A 15,965-nucleotide genomic window follows, 5' to 3' on the forward strand; every position below is an offset into this window, starting at 1 on the left:
GTTATAGTGCAATTCATGTATTGTTTAGTGTTGTGATGTGTTGTTAGTGGCTTGGCTGGCATGCATCCCACATTGTTTTTTTTTTGCCCCACCAAGATTCGCCACTACTGGTCTTGTGTAGTTTGTCCAAACCTAGCTACCGTATAATGTACCTGATACAGTCAGTTAAGGTTTCGCTAGTTCCTCAGTTGAATCGTTATTGCTGGAACAAAAGCCTGCACCGACCATGGCCACCCTCCAGAACTGACATAAAATAAAAAAAGTGGTATTTTTCCCCATTTTATTAGCTTGACATTGACAGACGTCATTGAACCATCAGCAAATACAAACAAAACCAAAGCGTCTTTTTGGCAATGCAAAGAACAGACAAATACTGTAATCAATGGGTTCAAGGCTTTGATTCTGTCAATCCTTGTCCTTTCAAAAGATAAATGACCTCTCTTCTCTCTGGCTCTGAATGCAGTTAAGGTAAATACACCACGATACTTATTCAACTGGTCCAAACATTGTTTTCAGTCTGAACGTGACCTATCACTTTTATAATGCGATTTCACAGAGGTCTGCTCATGTCAGTTATTCACAGTTCACTTCACTCATTCACTTAGCAAAATAATCAGATACAATTATAATTACCCATACATTACCCTATGTTTACCCATATCATCCCGAAATTGTCCTGTGCAATGGTTTCGTCATTCAAGTCAGTGGCTTTCACTTTGTTATATGTGTTTGCTCTGTTAAGACAACACACATCTGTGCCCAGCTACATTGTGTTAAGTTAAGCTGGATGGTCTGATACCCTAGAAAAGAGGTGTTTGTCTGTAGGTTATGGTAAAATGGAGGTTCATAGTGTCTCCATGTTACTGCTGGTTGTAGGGGTTGAGCTGTTTGGAGTTGAGCGTGAGAATGCTCAAAGGACATAGTGACCGGCTGCCGATGAACCCAGCCTATCATTGAGAAGTCAGTTTGACATCTTGCCACCTGTCCAGAAAGTGACTTTTCCATACCCATTTATTGTTCTGTATTTGTCTTTTTAACGCAGCTCCAAGAAATAACGTTCCATTCCACTTCACTTCAATCTCCATCCAACAAAATGAAACAAACACGATACAATCATTAAGGTTTGATATCATATTTTGGAGCAATTTGTGCTTGGATCAAAGTGGGCCATTTCCAGACCAAATTAACTCAATCCTTTGATCGATGTCCAAACAACTCTCTGCAGACAAATGTTCCTTCAGTCCTGTTTGTTTGCTGGTCAAATGTTCCCATGATAACCATGTTCCGATCTTACCTTTTGGGGAATTTCCGCATTCCATTCCATGGCGCAATTGGAAAAGAGCACTTTCCTTTTACCTCTTTCTGGTTTGCAACGGCAAACCCCATCTAGGTGTTTTATGGCGGAATTATATTGGTTATTCCCCATGTTGATACCCCAATGGCAACCATCAAGCGCTTTCACTTGCAGCGTCACTGCAAATGTCATTGAAGAAGGTTAAGCAATTTTATGACAGTAGCCATCCATATTAGCCACTCCCTTTGTCTGTCCCTCAAGAATCTAGATGTCTGTCTCCTTCAGGCCGTAGCGCTCTGTGAGGTCATAGATCTGATAGCAGCTCTGCTCGGCGACATCGTTGTGAATCCCCATGGAAACCGTGTCTAGCTCAGTCCTCGCCAGGGCGGGGGCTGTAACGCCTCCCTTCCCGCCCGGACCTCCCTTAATCTTATTCGACAGATTGTTCATCTTCTCTTTGAGCTGGAACGATGACTTTTGTAGCGGCGGGAACAGGCTCCACCCTTTAAAACTCAGTGAAGGTCCTTTAGTACCCTTGTAGTAGTGCGAGCTCCCGCACGACTCGTGGTTGATGGTGTACCCCGGTCGGCAGTCTGTTACCCTGGCATTGCCGATACCCATAGTATCCATTTCCCTGCCACCTATGCCCTGGTGGTGGTGGCCCTTGACGGCCGTGCGCCAGCGCTGGTTGTAGAAGCGCCGCAGGACCCGGCGGCGGCGGTGGCACTGGCAGCGGAGGAGGCGGGTGAAGGCGCGCTGGAACTCTTTGCTGGAGCATGGGTAGATGACAGGGTTAATGCAGCTATTGAAGTAGCCCAGCCAGAAGATGACCTTAAAGACCATGTCAGATGGCTTCAGTGCCGGGAAGAAGGAGCCTGGGAGGGGACAGAGGAGAGAGGCGTTAGGATCTGTGATAATCTTTAAGATAACTTATGTGCTAGACATTTTCATCTCTCTTCATTTTTAAACTTTGACTTTTTGTGTGTAAGACAAGAATTGGCCTGAAATGAGACATCTAGCTGGTTTTTCTATGCATCGTCAAGACCGAACGGCAGCTTCTTCGGGTAAGGTTAAGGGGGAGGTGTGTGTTTCTTTGTTAACAACAGCTGGTGCGCAATCTCTAATGTTAAGAAAGTCTCTAGGTTTTGCTCACTTCAGTTAGAATACCTCATAATAAGCTGCAGACCAAACTATTTACCCTGTGAGTTTTCATCTATATTTTTCGTAGCTGTCTATTTACTACCTCAAACCGATACTGGCACTAGGACTGCACTCAACAAGCTGTATAGGGCCATAAACAGCTGTATATGGCCATAAACTGCCACTTTCAAGGAGCGGGACACTAATCCGTGTGCTTATAAGAAATCCCACTACAATCTCTGACAAGCCATCAAACAGACAAAATGTCAATACAGAACTAAGATCGAATCCTACTGCGCCGGTTCTGATGCTTGTCAGATGTGGCAGGGGTTGCAAACTATCATGGATTACAAAGGGAAACCCAGCCACTAGCTGCTCAGTGACACAAGCCTACCAGACGAGCTAAATTCCTTCTATGCTCGCGTAGAGACAAGCAACAGTGAACCATTCCTGAGAGCACCAGCTGTTCTGGATGACAGTGTGATCTCGCTCTCTATAGCTGATGTGAGTAAGACCCTTAAACAGGTTAACATTCACAAGGCCGCGGGGCCAGACAGATTACCAGGAGTATACTCAGAGCATGTGCTGACCAGCTGGCAAGTGTCTTCACTGACATTTTCAAACTCTCCCTGACCCAGTCTGTAATGCCTACATGTTTCAAGCAGACCAACATAGTCCCTGTGCCCAAGAACGCCAAGGAAACCTGTCTAAATTACTAAAGGCCTGTAGCACTCACATCTGTAGCCATGAAATGCTTTGAAAGCCTGGCCATGGCCCACATCAACACCATCATCCCAGACCCATGGACCCACTTCAATTTGCATACAGCCCCAACAGATCCAAAGATGACTCCATCTTTATTGCACTCCTCACTGCCCTTGCCTACCTGGACAAGAGGAACACCTACATGAGAATGCTGTTCATTGACTATAGCTCAGCGTATTGCCCTCCAAGCTCATCGCTAAGCTCAGGAAACTGGGATTTAACACCTCCCTCTGCAACTTGATCCTAGACTTTCTGACGGGCTGCTCCCAGGTGGTGAAGGTGAGCAACAACACATCCGCCACGCTGACCCTAAAAACAGGGGCCCCTCAGGAGTGCCTACAGAGTCCCCCTGTACTCCCTGTTCACCCACAAATGCATTGCCACACACGACTCCAACACCATCATTGAGTTTGCTGACGACACAATGGTGGTTGGCCTGATCACCGGCGGTGATGAGACAGCCTATATGGAGGAGGTCAGTGACCTGGCAGTGTGGTGCCACGACAAGAACTTCTTCCTCAAAGTCACAGGAAACGGAGGGCCGAGGACGCCCCCATTCACATCGACAGGGCTGTAGCGGAGTGGATCAAGAGCTTCAAGTTCCGCGGTGTCCACATCACTAAGGAATTATCATGTTTCCACACATACCAACACAGTCGAGAATAATCAAATAAAATTGTATTTGTCACATGAGCCCGAATACAACAGTGAAATACCTTACAGTGAAATGCTTACTTACAAGCCCTTATCCAACAATGCAGTTTTAAGAAAAGAATTACGAAATAAACTCAAGTAAAATAAAGTAACACAATAGAATAACAATAACGAGGCTACAGTATATATAGGGGGTACCAGAAACGAGTCAATGTGCTGGGGTACAGGTTAGTCAATGTAATTGAGGTAATATGTACAGTGGCTAGGCATAGATAATAAACAGCGAGTAGCAGCAGAGTTAAAAAAGGGGGTCAATGCAAATAGTCCGGGTAGCCATTTGATTAATTGTTCAGCAGTCTTATGGCTTGGGGGTAGAAGCTGTTAAGGAGCCTTCTGGACCTAGACTTGGCGCTCTAGTACCACTTGCCATGCGGTAGTAGAGAGAAATGTTTAGGACTTGGGTGGCTGGAGCCTTTGACAATCTTTAGGGGCCTTCCTCTGACACCGCCTGGTAAAGAGGTCCTGGATGGCAGGATGCTTGGCCCCAGTGATGTACAGGGCCGTACGCGCTGTTGTCAATGAATAGCATTCTCACATAGGTGTTTCTTTTGTCCAGGTTGGAAAGGGCAGTGTGGAGTTGAATAGAGATTGCATCATCTGTGGATCTGTTGGGGCGGTATGCAAATTGGAGTGGGTCTAGGGTTTCTGGGATGATGGTGCTGATGTGATGCATGACCAGCAATTCAAAGCACTTCATGACTACAGACGTGAGTGCTACGGGTCAGTAGTCATTCAGGCAGATTGCCTTAGTGTTCTTGGGCACAGAGACTATGGTGGTCTGCTTGAAACATGTTGGTATTACAGACTAGGTCAGGGAGAGGTTGAACATTTCTGTGAAGACACTTGCCAGTTGGTCCGGGTGTGCTCTGAGTACACGCCCCATGACCTGTGTAAAGGTCTTACTCACAATGGCTACGGAGAGCATGATCACACAGTTGTCTGGAACAGCTGGTGCTGTCATGCATGCTTCAGTGTTGCTTGCCTCGAAGCTAGCATAGAAGGCATTTAGCTCGTCTGGTAGGCTCGTGTCACTGGGCAGTTTGCGGCTGGGTTTCCCTTTGTAATCTGTAATAGTTTGCAAGACCTGCCACATCCGACATGCATCAGAGCCGGTGTAGTAGGATTCAATCTTAGTCCTGTATTGACGCTTTGCCTGTTTGATGGTTTGTCAGAGGGCATAGCAAAACCTCTTATAGGCGTCCGGCTTAGTGTCCTGCTCCTTGAAATTGGCAGTTCTAGCCTTTAGCTCGGTGCAGATGTTGCCTGTAATCCATAGCTTCTGGTGGGCAGCATACGTACATATGGTCACTGTGGGGATGACGTTATCTATGCACTTATTGATGAAGCCGGATAAATCCCACCATTTGATGTATCCCGGAACATAATCCAGTCTGTGCTAGCAAAACAGTCCTGAAGGATCCGTGTCATCTGACCACTTCCGTATTGGGCGAGTCACTGGTACTTCCTGCTTTAGTTTTTCCTTCTAAGCAGGAATCAGGAGGATAGAGTTATGGTCAGATTTGCCAAATGGTGGGGGAGCTTTGTACACATCTCTGTGTGTGGAGTCAAGGTGGTCTAGATTTTTTTCCTCTGGTTGCACATGTAACGTGCTGGTAGAAATGAGGTAAAAACAGATTTAAGTTTTCCTGCATTAAAGTCCCCGGCTACTAGGAACGCCGCTTCTGGAACTGCATTTTCTTGTTTGCTTTTGGCCTTATATAGCTTGTTGACTGCGGTCTTGGTGCCAGCATCGGTTTGTGGTGTTAAATAGACAGCTACGAAGAATATAGATGAAAACTCTCTTGGTAGTGATGTTTCAGTGGAGAGGAATGCTTTGTACAGCCCCCACATCCCTAATCTCATCTCATCTCCGCCACGGTGTTGACCGGCCCTCCTTTCCCTCATCTCTCCTTGCCCTGGCTTGAGCCCTCTCCTTAGGGACCTGTGGGCAGTTTAGTTTAGATTGGAGCTGACGTGGCACACACGCACACACGGACACACACACACACGTTTGTTTTTACTATCCTTGTGGGGACCAAACAATTGATTCCCATTCAAAGTCCAATTTTCTCTAACCCCTAACCCTGAACCAAACTCTAACGCTTAACCTTAACCTTTAAGGGAAATATCATTTTTTTAAATTTCATATTCGTCCTCTCCAGCACCACCCCAACATCAATATATGTGAAAATGGCGCTTTTCTATGTTTAGTACTAAAAAAGATAGAGGAAGATAAGTGTTTACAATGACATCATAAACCAACTAGTAGGCAATTAATTAGTAGGCAATGCCTACTCATAATTGGTTAAAATCACATAAGGCACACCATGTCATTGGAAACACTTGTCTCCCTCTATCTTTTTTACTACAAAACATAGAAACGCCCCATTTGAACATATGTTGATGTTGCGGGGGTTAAAATGTCCTTTAAACCTCAACACCAAACCCCTAACCTTAAATCCTAACTGTAAACCTAACCCCTAACCCTAGTTTTAACCCTAACCAGGGGTGAAAGTTGAATTTATTTCTTCGCGGAATGGGACCTCCTATGTGCACACACTTGCATGTTTCTTTTTATACTCCTAATCATATAATTTTATATAGAATCCGTATTAATTCAAAAGGATCTCTGTGGGCCTCATCAACATGTATGACCTTTTATTGTGGCATAAACACAACCAGTCATGGTTTCATATGATTGTCAAATAATCACTTCAAATGGCTCCTTTACTATGCTACCCGCGCACGTTCATCCACTCGCAACATATTACTAGCATCATAAACAGTGGTCAATGGAAAGAGACAGCGGTTAAACAAAACACCAAAAAGTGTAATGACATTTGGCGATTGTCATTAGGCCAGAATTTACAAGTCCACTGCTGTCCGCGCATGCCTTGGTGTCGGCTACTTGTCCCTGCCTTTGCGAAATTTCAGTGTTCTCATCGAACCATGTTCCAAGTACATTGGCGTAATAGCCTACAGTTTTCTTGTCATTTTGATTTCATTATTGTGATGTAAAATCAAATGAAATTTTATTAGTCACATGCACCGAATACAACAGGTGTAGACCTTACAGTGAAATGCTTACTTACGAGCCCCTAACCAACAATGCAGTTTAAAAAAATACGGATAAGAATAAGAAATAAAAGTAACAAGTAATTAAATAGCATTAGTAAAATTACAATAGCGAGACTATATACAGGGGGTACCGGTACAGAATCAACAGGGACTATGGTGGTCTGCTTGAAACATGTTGGTATTACAGACTCGGACAGGGAGAGGTTAAACATGTCTGTGGAGACACTTGCCAGTTGGTCAGCACATGCTCGCAGTACACATCCTGGTAATCCGTCTGGCCCTGCGGCCTTGTGAATGTTGACCTGTTTAAAGGTCTTACTCACATCGCCTGCGAAGAGCGTGATCACACAGTATTCCACAACAGCTGGTGCTTTCATGCATGTTTCAGTGTTATTTGCCTCGAAGCGAGCATATAAGTAGTTTAGCTCGTCTGGTAGGCTTGTGTCACTGAACAGCTCTCGGATGAGATTCCATTTGTAGTCTGTAATGGTTTGCAAGCCCTGCCACATTCGATGAGCGTCAGAGCCGGTGTAGTACAATTCGATCTTAGTCCTGTGTAAGAAATCCCGCTATGCCCGCTTTGACTCGCTTTGCCTGTTTGATGGTTCGTCCGAGGGCATAGCGAGATTTCTTATAAGCTTCCGGGATAGAGACCCGATCCTTGAAAGCAACAGCTCTAGCCTTTAGCTCAGTGCAGATGTTGCCTGTAATCCATGGCTTCTGGTTGGCATATGTACGTATGGTCACTGTGAGGACGACATCATCAATGCACTTATTGATGAATCCAATGGCTGATGTGGTGTACTCCTCAATGCCATCTGAAGAATCCCAGAACATATTCCAGTCTGTGCTAGCAAAACAGTCCTGTAGCTTAGCATCTGCTTCATCTGACCACTTTTTTATTGATCTTGTCACTGGTGCTTCCTGCTTAAATCTTTGCTTGTAAGCAGGAATCAGGAGGATAGAATTATGGTCAGATTTGCCAAATGGAGGGCGAGGGAGAACTTTTTACGCGTCTCTGTGTGTGGAGTAAAGGTGGTCCAGAGTTTTTTTCCCCCTCTGGTTGCACATTTAACATGTTGATAGAAATTTGGTAAAACGGATTTCAATTTCCCTGCATTAAAGTCCCTGGCCACTAGGAGTGCCGCCTCTGGGTGAGCGTTTTCTTGTTTGCTTATGGCGGAATACAGCTCATTCAATGCTGTCTTAAATGCCAGCCTCAGTCTGTGGTGATATGTAAACAGCTACGAAAAATACAGATGAAAACTCTCTAGGTAGATAGTGTGATCTACAGATAATCATGAGATACTCTACCTCAGGCGAGCAATAGCTCGAGACTTCCTTAGATATTGTGCACCAGCTGTTATTTACAAAAATACATAGTCCGCCACCCCTTGTCTTACCAGAAGCCGCTGTTCTATCCTGCCGGTACAGCATATAATCAGCCCGCTAGCGGTATGTTGATATTGTCGTCATTCAGCCATGACTCCGTGAAGCATAACATATTACAGTTTTGAATGTCCCGTTGGTAGTTCAATCTTCCGTGTAGGTCATCGATTTTATTCTCCAAAGATTGCGCGTTTGTTAGCAGAATGGAAGGAAGTGGGGGTTTATTCGATCGCCTACGAATTCTCAGAAGGCAGCCCGCCCTCTGGCCCCTTTTTCTCCTCCTCCTCTTCACGCAAATCCCTGGGATCTGGGCCTATTCCCAAGAAAGCAGTATATCATTCGTGTCCTACTCATCAGACTCGTTAGAGGAAAAAAGGATTCTGCCAATCCATGGTGAGTTATCGCAGTCCTGATGTCCCTAAGTTATTATCGGTTATAAGTAGCAGCAACAATATATACAAAATAAGTTAAAAAATAAGTTACAAACAACGCAAATAAACAAACAAAAAAACACAATCGGTTGGGGACACGTAAAACGTCAGCCTTCTTGTCACGTCCTGACCAGTATAGGGGTTATTTGTTATTGTAGTTTGGTCAGGACGTGGCAGGGGGTATTTGGTTTATGTGGTTCGGGGTGTGTGTCTATGTAGAGGGGTGTTTGATTGATGTATTCCGGTGTTTTTGGGCACTGTTCTATGTTAGTGTATTTCTATATTCTGTCTAGTCTAGTCTATTTCTATGTTTAGTTTATTGGGGTTGGACCTTCAATTGGAAGCAGCTGGTTATCGTTGCTTCTGATTGAAGGTCCTATAATTAGTTTGTTTTCATGGGATTTTTTTTGTGGGAGATTGTGCTGGGTATAGCTTTGTTGCCTTACCGGCCTGTTATTCGTCATTGTGTTTTTTGTGTACGTGTTTGTTTTGGTTTACCTTCTTTGTCCATTTAATAAAAGAAGATGAGTGCACATATTCCTGCTGCGTTTTGGTCCACTCTACCCTACGACAACCGTGACACTTCTTCTCCGGCGCCATTGTTAAATTGTGTTTTACCCGGTACGGCGTAACCACACAATTTATTTTGCCGGGACGCTGTACCGGACCATACCGCCTTACTTTTACCCCTGACCTTAACCCTAAATATAACCCTAAACCTAACCCCTAAGCCTAAAATAGCCTTTTTACTTGTGGGGACAGGTGAAATGTTGGCCAAATGTTCCTTGTTTTACTATCCTTGTGAGGAAACACACACACACACACTCCCTCAGACGCAAGTGAGATATTGTCAGAGTTGCTCCGGCTTCACAGGCACTATATCAGTAGCAAAGCTATAAATAACGAAAGAGAGGGACACTTGCAAGTAGAGATGAAGGGAGGTAGCGCAGTGAGGGAGGAGAGGAGAGGTTATTGTCACCCATCGTCACCCACTGGAGTAGCTTTAACAACCTGACATAGGGTCACAACAGGCCCCCTCTCTTGGCCAGTATGGCGGTAATTTGGGGGTAATCAGGTCTCTGAGATGAAAGCGCGTTCCTTTGGACAAGATGGGTGTGTGTGTGAATACGTGTGCGTGTGTGTGTGTGTGTGCGTGTGTGCAATGGGTAATTGGTGTGTTTGCATGTGCTTGTGTGCAATGGGTAATTGGTGTGCTAGTGTTGCACTGAGGAACCCACCACCACCAAGTAGGGTGTTTGGGGCATTACTGTACATAAATATTCCTTAAAAGAACCAGAAGACCCCCTGTGACCCCCTGTGTGGGATCTGACTGATGACACCATTATAGACTACTGTACTGTTGTTAGATGTATGAGGCCCATTAGGCTACTACTGTACTGTTGTTAGAGAGGCCTCACAGGAAGCCACGGTATCATTAGGTGGGTGATGTAGACAGAGTGAAACTAACTGGTGGTTCATTGTTTGAGGCTTGCTGTGTTTTTCCTCGTTATTAGTGTTGTGTACTTTATGTAGAAGGCTGATGTTGAAACAAAGATACAAATGTCAGTGTGTTGTATACAGTACATCCTCTTTTCTGCCAGTTTTGGGGAAATATACAATAGTTCGAAGACTGTTTAAAATCTTTCAAATCTATTACTTGCTGTTATTGAGCTTGCCTGGCGCAATGGATCCAATGAAATAGTTCCTGAAGTGTGCCCATCTGGCACTCCAGGCAGATTCAAGAGAACGTTCAAAGTATTTGAAAAGATTTCTGACCCAGGTCTGTTGTGTATACAGCACACACAGATGCATTATTCACACTCACATGCACACACTTCTAACTTTGCCGCAGGGGGTATGTAATCATATAAACAACTCCATACCACCCTTCCCCTAGTCTGCCCTCATCTGCCCAGTTTGAGATTGGCTTTCATCTGGTGTGGAGCTAGGAATCGTGTTTCAAGAATGAGTCACGCCAATTTACATTTGCCAGAAGGAGAGCTTTATGTCCCTTTGGTCCTGTTCGTCCCAAAGGCTTCACTGCTGACTGGTTCAGCACAACAACACAGCATTAAAATGAACTATCAGACGCAACGCATCATGGAAAAAAGTTGTTGTGTATTGATTCTAATTGGCAAAATGACAACTTTGAGCGAAGACTTCCGATTGTAGTCACAAGTCATATGCTGCTTAGGAAATGCCTGGGTTGATTTGGCTTGTTGCCTTGACACATCGCCGCTGTTGCCATGACCACATCAGCAGCGGGAGATGATGAACTACTTTATAGTACTTCAGCTGCTTTTAGGAGATTGTGGAGTCTCTTTTATGTGGAGCTTCTTTTGTTTTAGTCTTTTGTGAGGATATGGTTTTGAAAAGTTCAGTCGTGACAGTTTAAAAGAGTTCACATAGTCCCAGCCCTACAGTTCCTTCAGAAAGTAGTCATACTCCTTGACTTATTGCACATTTTGTCTTACAATCTGAATTCAAAATTGATTAAATATTATGATTTTTTTGCCCATCTACACACAATACCCCATAATGACAAAGTGAAAACATGCTTTTAGAAATTTTTGCACATTTATTGAAAATGAAATGAAATATGAAATATCACATTTACATAAGTATTCACACCCCTGAGTCAATACATATTAGAATCAGTTTTGGCAGAGCTTTGCACACCTGGATTGTACAATATCTGGTTTCTAGGTGTGTCCAAACTTTTGACTGGTATTGTACCTCAACTGGTACAGTATGCCATCCAGCCCTGGAGTTTTCCCGGACTTGAACGCTTTAATTGCATCTAGAAGTTCCTCCTCTGTGATTAGGCATCAGTGAGTCTTTCTGTATAGCTGTTCATTTTTCACTATTAATAAAAAAAATAATCCTTTCAATTAACTTCAGTTAGTGGAGATGGAGGAACTGAAATAAAAAAATATGCTTAAAGTACGTTGCTTCCTCTTTCAAAATATAGTTTGGTGAATCATGAATGACTCCATCATTTGTCAATTATTTAAAAAAATTCTTCAAGTTCTGTCAAGTTGGTTGTTGATCATTGCTAGACAGCCATTTTCAAGCCTTGACATAGATTTTAAGTCTAAGTCAAAACTGTAACTAGGCCACTCAGGAACATTCAAAGTCGTCTTGGTAAGCAACTCCAGTGTATATTTGGCTATGTGTTTTAGGTTATTGTCCTGCTGAAAGGTGAATTTGAATTTACTTTATTGCCTTATTGCAAACAGGATGCATGTTTTGGAATACTTTTATTCTATACAGGCTTCCTTCTTTTCAATCTGTCATTTAGGTTTGTATAGTGGAGTAACTACAATGTTGTTGATCTATCCTCCATTTTCTCCTATCATAGCCATTAAACTGTAACTGTTTTAAAGTCATGGTGAAATCCCTGAGCGGTTTTTCCAACTGAGTTAGGAAGAATGCCTGTATCTTTGTAGTGACTGGGTGTATTGATACACCATCCCAAGTGTATTTAGTAACTTCACTATGTTCAAAGGGATATTTCATGTCTGCTTTTTTATTTTTACCCATCTACGAATAGGCACCTTCCTTTGCTATGCATTGGATAACCTCTTTGTGGATAACCTGGATAACCTCTTTTGGATAACCTCTTTTGTCTTTGTGGTTGAATCTGTGTTTGAAATTCACTGCTCAACTGATGGACCTTACAGATAATTGTATGTGTGGGGTACAGAGATGAGGTAGTCATTCAAAAATTATGTTCAACACTGTTATTGCACACAGAGTGAGTCCATGCAATTTATCTAACTTGTTAAGCAAATGTTTACTACTGAATTTATTTAAGCTTGCCACAACAAAGGGGTTGTATACTTACTGACATTTCTAAAAATATAATTCCACTTGGACATTATGGGGTATAATGTGTAGGCCAGTGACAAAAGTAATCACAATTGAATCCATTTTAAATACAGGCGGTAACACAGCAAAATGCAGAAAAAGTCAAGGGTGTGAATACTTTCTGAAGGCACTGTAAAGCGACAAATTGAATGCTTTGAAAAATGTAGGTTATTAAACTTCTAAGTGTGTGAGGAGCTGGTGATGTCTCAGCGGTAATATTCCTACTTCCAGGAGAATCTCTGTAATACTTAAAACCAGCAGATATAATGCATTATGATACAGTTATAATGCATAGTAAGACTTATAATGGATCATACAGTACATGCTTATAAAAGGTTATAAAGCATTATAATGGCAGGCTTTAAGTTAAGTGTTACCGGATGCTACTCTGTATGTCAGCCATTTCTAATATGCTACCTGTCAATCAACTGTGGTGTAGTGTTGGGGGAGAGGATCACTTTATTGAAGACGACACTCAAAGTAAAGGTCATTGTTCTATGAATCTATGCCTTGTAATTGAAACCTTGAGTGGAGAGGGCTACAAAGGACTGTGCAACAGTGTAATGAGTGTTGTGTGAGTGTTGTGCAAGCTTTGACAGACGCCACTCACTAGGGGTGAGTCACCTACAGGTCTGGCTGATGGATCTTGCTGGGCCATATGATACTTAGATACTTTGGATAGAAAACATTTATTTTAGGGGGTAGATCAGCTTTAATATTGCAGATAGATTGTAGCTTCCATCAATGTAATTGTCTGCATCACTTCCAATCCCCAATATCTTTTTTTGCAAATATATATACATACATGCATACATACATACATACATACATACATACATACATACATACATACATACATACATACATTTACACATACATACATTTACACATACATACATACATACATACATACATACATACATACATACATACATACATACACATACATATACATACATATACATACATATAAATAAATACATTTACACATACATTCATACATATAAATACATATACAGTACATACATATATTTACATAACTTTAAAAATATATATATTTCCTTTATTACCCTCCAAACCTACCAACCCTAGTGAACAACAACGCTTAAGCCTGTATTTCCAGCTTATACATACTATATAAATTTTATGGATACAGTCTATTTTACAATAGTTCTACTTTGTTTGTTTTTACTTCTTTCCTTCCTCTACCCTCAACCTCTCCCATTCTATTTCTGATGTCCATCCGGTTTGATTTCTATTTGCCATATCTTTCAAACTGTGTTCTTTCAAAAAAGTTCTTAACCTATATACACTTTACGGGCACAGTATGTTTTATATTAGTTATCTTGTTATTATTAGTTGTCCCAACCTTTAGCTCCATCCAACCCCTAGCATCTATCTCTCTTCAGCGTCTCGTCCCGTCAGCGGGATCAAAATCCAGGGAAAACTCCTAGCGACATTAGCATAACGAAATTTAATATATATTTTTTTCAAATATAGGACTGTCTCATATCGTTTTATAGATACACCTCTCCTGAATCGACCCACGTCGTCCGATTTCAAAAAGGTTTTACAGGAAAAGCAAATCATTAGATTATGTTAGAGGAGTCCATCGTAAAAGCAGCAACATAGCCATTTTCCGACCAACCACATGCATCACAAATAACCAAAAAAACAGCTAAATGCAGCACTAACCTTTTACAAACTTCATCAGATGACACACCTAGGACATCATGTTACACAATGCATGCATTCTTTTGTTCAATAAAGTTCATATTTATATATGAAAACAGCATTTTACATCGGCGTCTGACGTTGACTAACTATTTTCCCGTCAAATGCAATCCGGGGAAACAGAGCTACAATTTACTGAATTACTATTCGAAAACATGTTTAAAATGTAATATTGTCATTCTAAGATTTATAGATGAATATCTCTTGAAAGCACCTGTCATACCAGATTTAAAAATAACTTTACTGGGTAATCACACTTAGCGATAAAAGGGGATGCGATACTCAGAAAATGAGCTAGTAAATACAGCTCGGCGCCATCTTGGAACAATCGCATATCACATCTAATGTTGTATAATATTGTCAATAATCCCTTACCTTTAGTTGTCTTCATCAGAAAGCACTTCCAGGATCCCAGGTCCACAACAGATGTATTTTCGGTCGAAAAAGTCCATCCTTTATGTTCCATTAGCTTGCTGTTGTTAGCACGTTTGAATGGTGTATCCAACTACTCTGCCGTGCGCGCCACAGCCGTTTCAATTTTTTATATTTTTTTCCCATTTAGGTTCGTTCAAACATGTCAAACGTTGTATAACATAAATCTTCAGGGCCTGTTTCAACAAGAGAGCCAATAAGATTCGAGGGGGATGATTTCATTGTGTTTCAAAACGTTTCCAAAGGTGGGGGTAGACAGGGCCGCCGGCGTCATAATGGTGATGGCCCTCCCCCTGTGACCAATTTCCAACGCGTCTCATTCACTGAGTTTCGACAGTAGAAGGCTCAAAACACTTTGTAAAGACTGGCGACATCTTGTGGAAGCAATAGGAAGTGCTCAATGAACGATATCTCACAGTGTGAATAATAGGCAACGACGTGAAGTTGAGTCCACAATTCAGAATTCCACTTCCTGGTTCAATCGGTCTCGGGGTTTTGACTGCCATATGAGTTCTGTTATACTCACAGACACCATTCAAACAGTTTTAGAAACTTTGGGGTGTTTTCTATCCACAGGTATTAATTATATGCATATCCTAGCTTCTGAGTCTGATTAGTAGGCCGTTGACAATGGGCACGATTTTTTTCCAAAATGCGCTGTGGCGCCCCTTATCGTAGGGTAACGTCAAGAGGTTAACACCATCCATATTGGATTTCTATTTGCCATATATTTTTCAACTGTGCTGTGATGTTTCACAAAAGTTCTGAACCTTTCTATTCTCATTTCTCTAGAGAATGTAAATTGAAAATATTTTATTTTGCTAAAAGTATTCCTATATTATTGATCGATTGACTATGACTTTTCAGAAAGCCCAGTATTGCTATCTGCAGGGTTAGCTCCAGGTAAATGTTGCAATTCTTCAGCCATTCCTGGACCTGTGACCAAAAACAAGTTACATGTGGACAGTACTAAAACAAATGATGTAATGATTCTGCCTCTTCGCAGCAAAATCTGCAGAGCTGGGAAGGTTGTATCCCCCATATAAATAACATTCTATTGGTTGCAAGAATTTTGTACAATAATTTAAATTGAACAATTCTATGTTTTGAATCCGGCG

General features: G+C 42.1%; 1 protein-coding gene across 1 annotated transcript in view; it reads right to left on the bottom strand.

Moving 5' to 3' along the window:
- Nucleotides 1-266: 266 nt before the first annotated feature.
- The window catches only part of LOC106602762 (alpha-1D adrenergic receptor), a 32,385-nt gene continuing 16,686 nt past the window's right edge, over nucleotides 267-15,965 (bottom strand). Inside the window, exon 2 of the mRNA XM_014195602.2 lies at nucleotides 267-2,169. Coding sequence (XP_014051077.1) covers nucleotides 1,559-2,169 — 611 coding nt within the window. The 3' untranslated portion in view covers nucleotides 267-1,558. The remainder of the gene's footprint in view (nucleotides 2,170-15,965) is intronic.

Source organism: Salmo salar, chromosome ssa04 (assembly GCF_905237065.1).
Source record: "Salmo salar chromosome ssa04, Ssal_v3.1, whole genome shotgun sequence".
Classification (NCBI taxonomy): domain Eukaryota; kingdom Metazoa; phylum Chordata; class Actinopteri; order Salmoniformes; family Salmonidae; genus Salmo; species Salmo salar.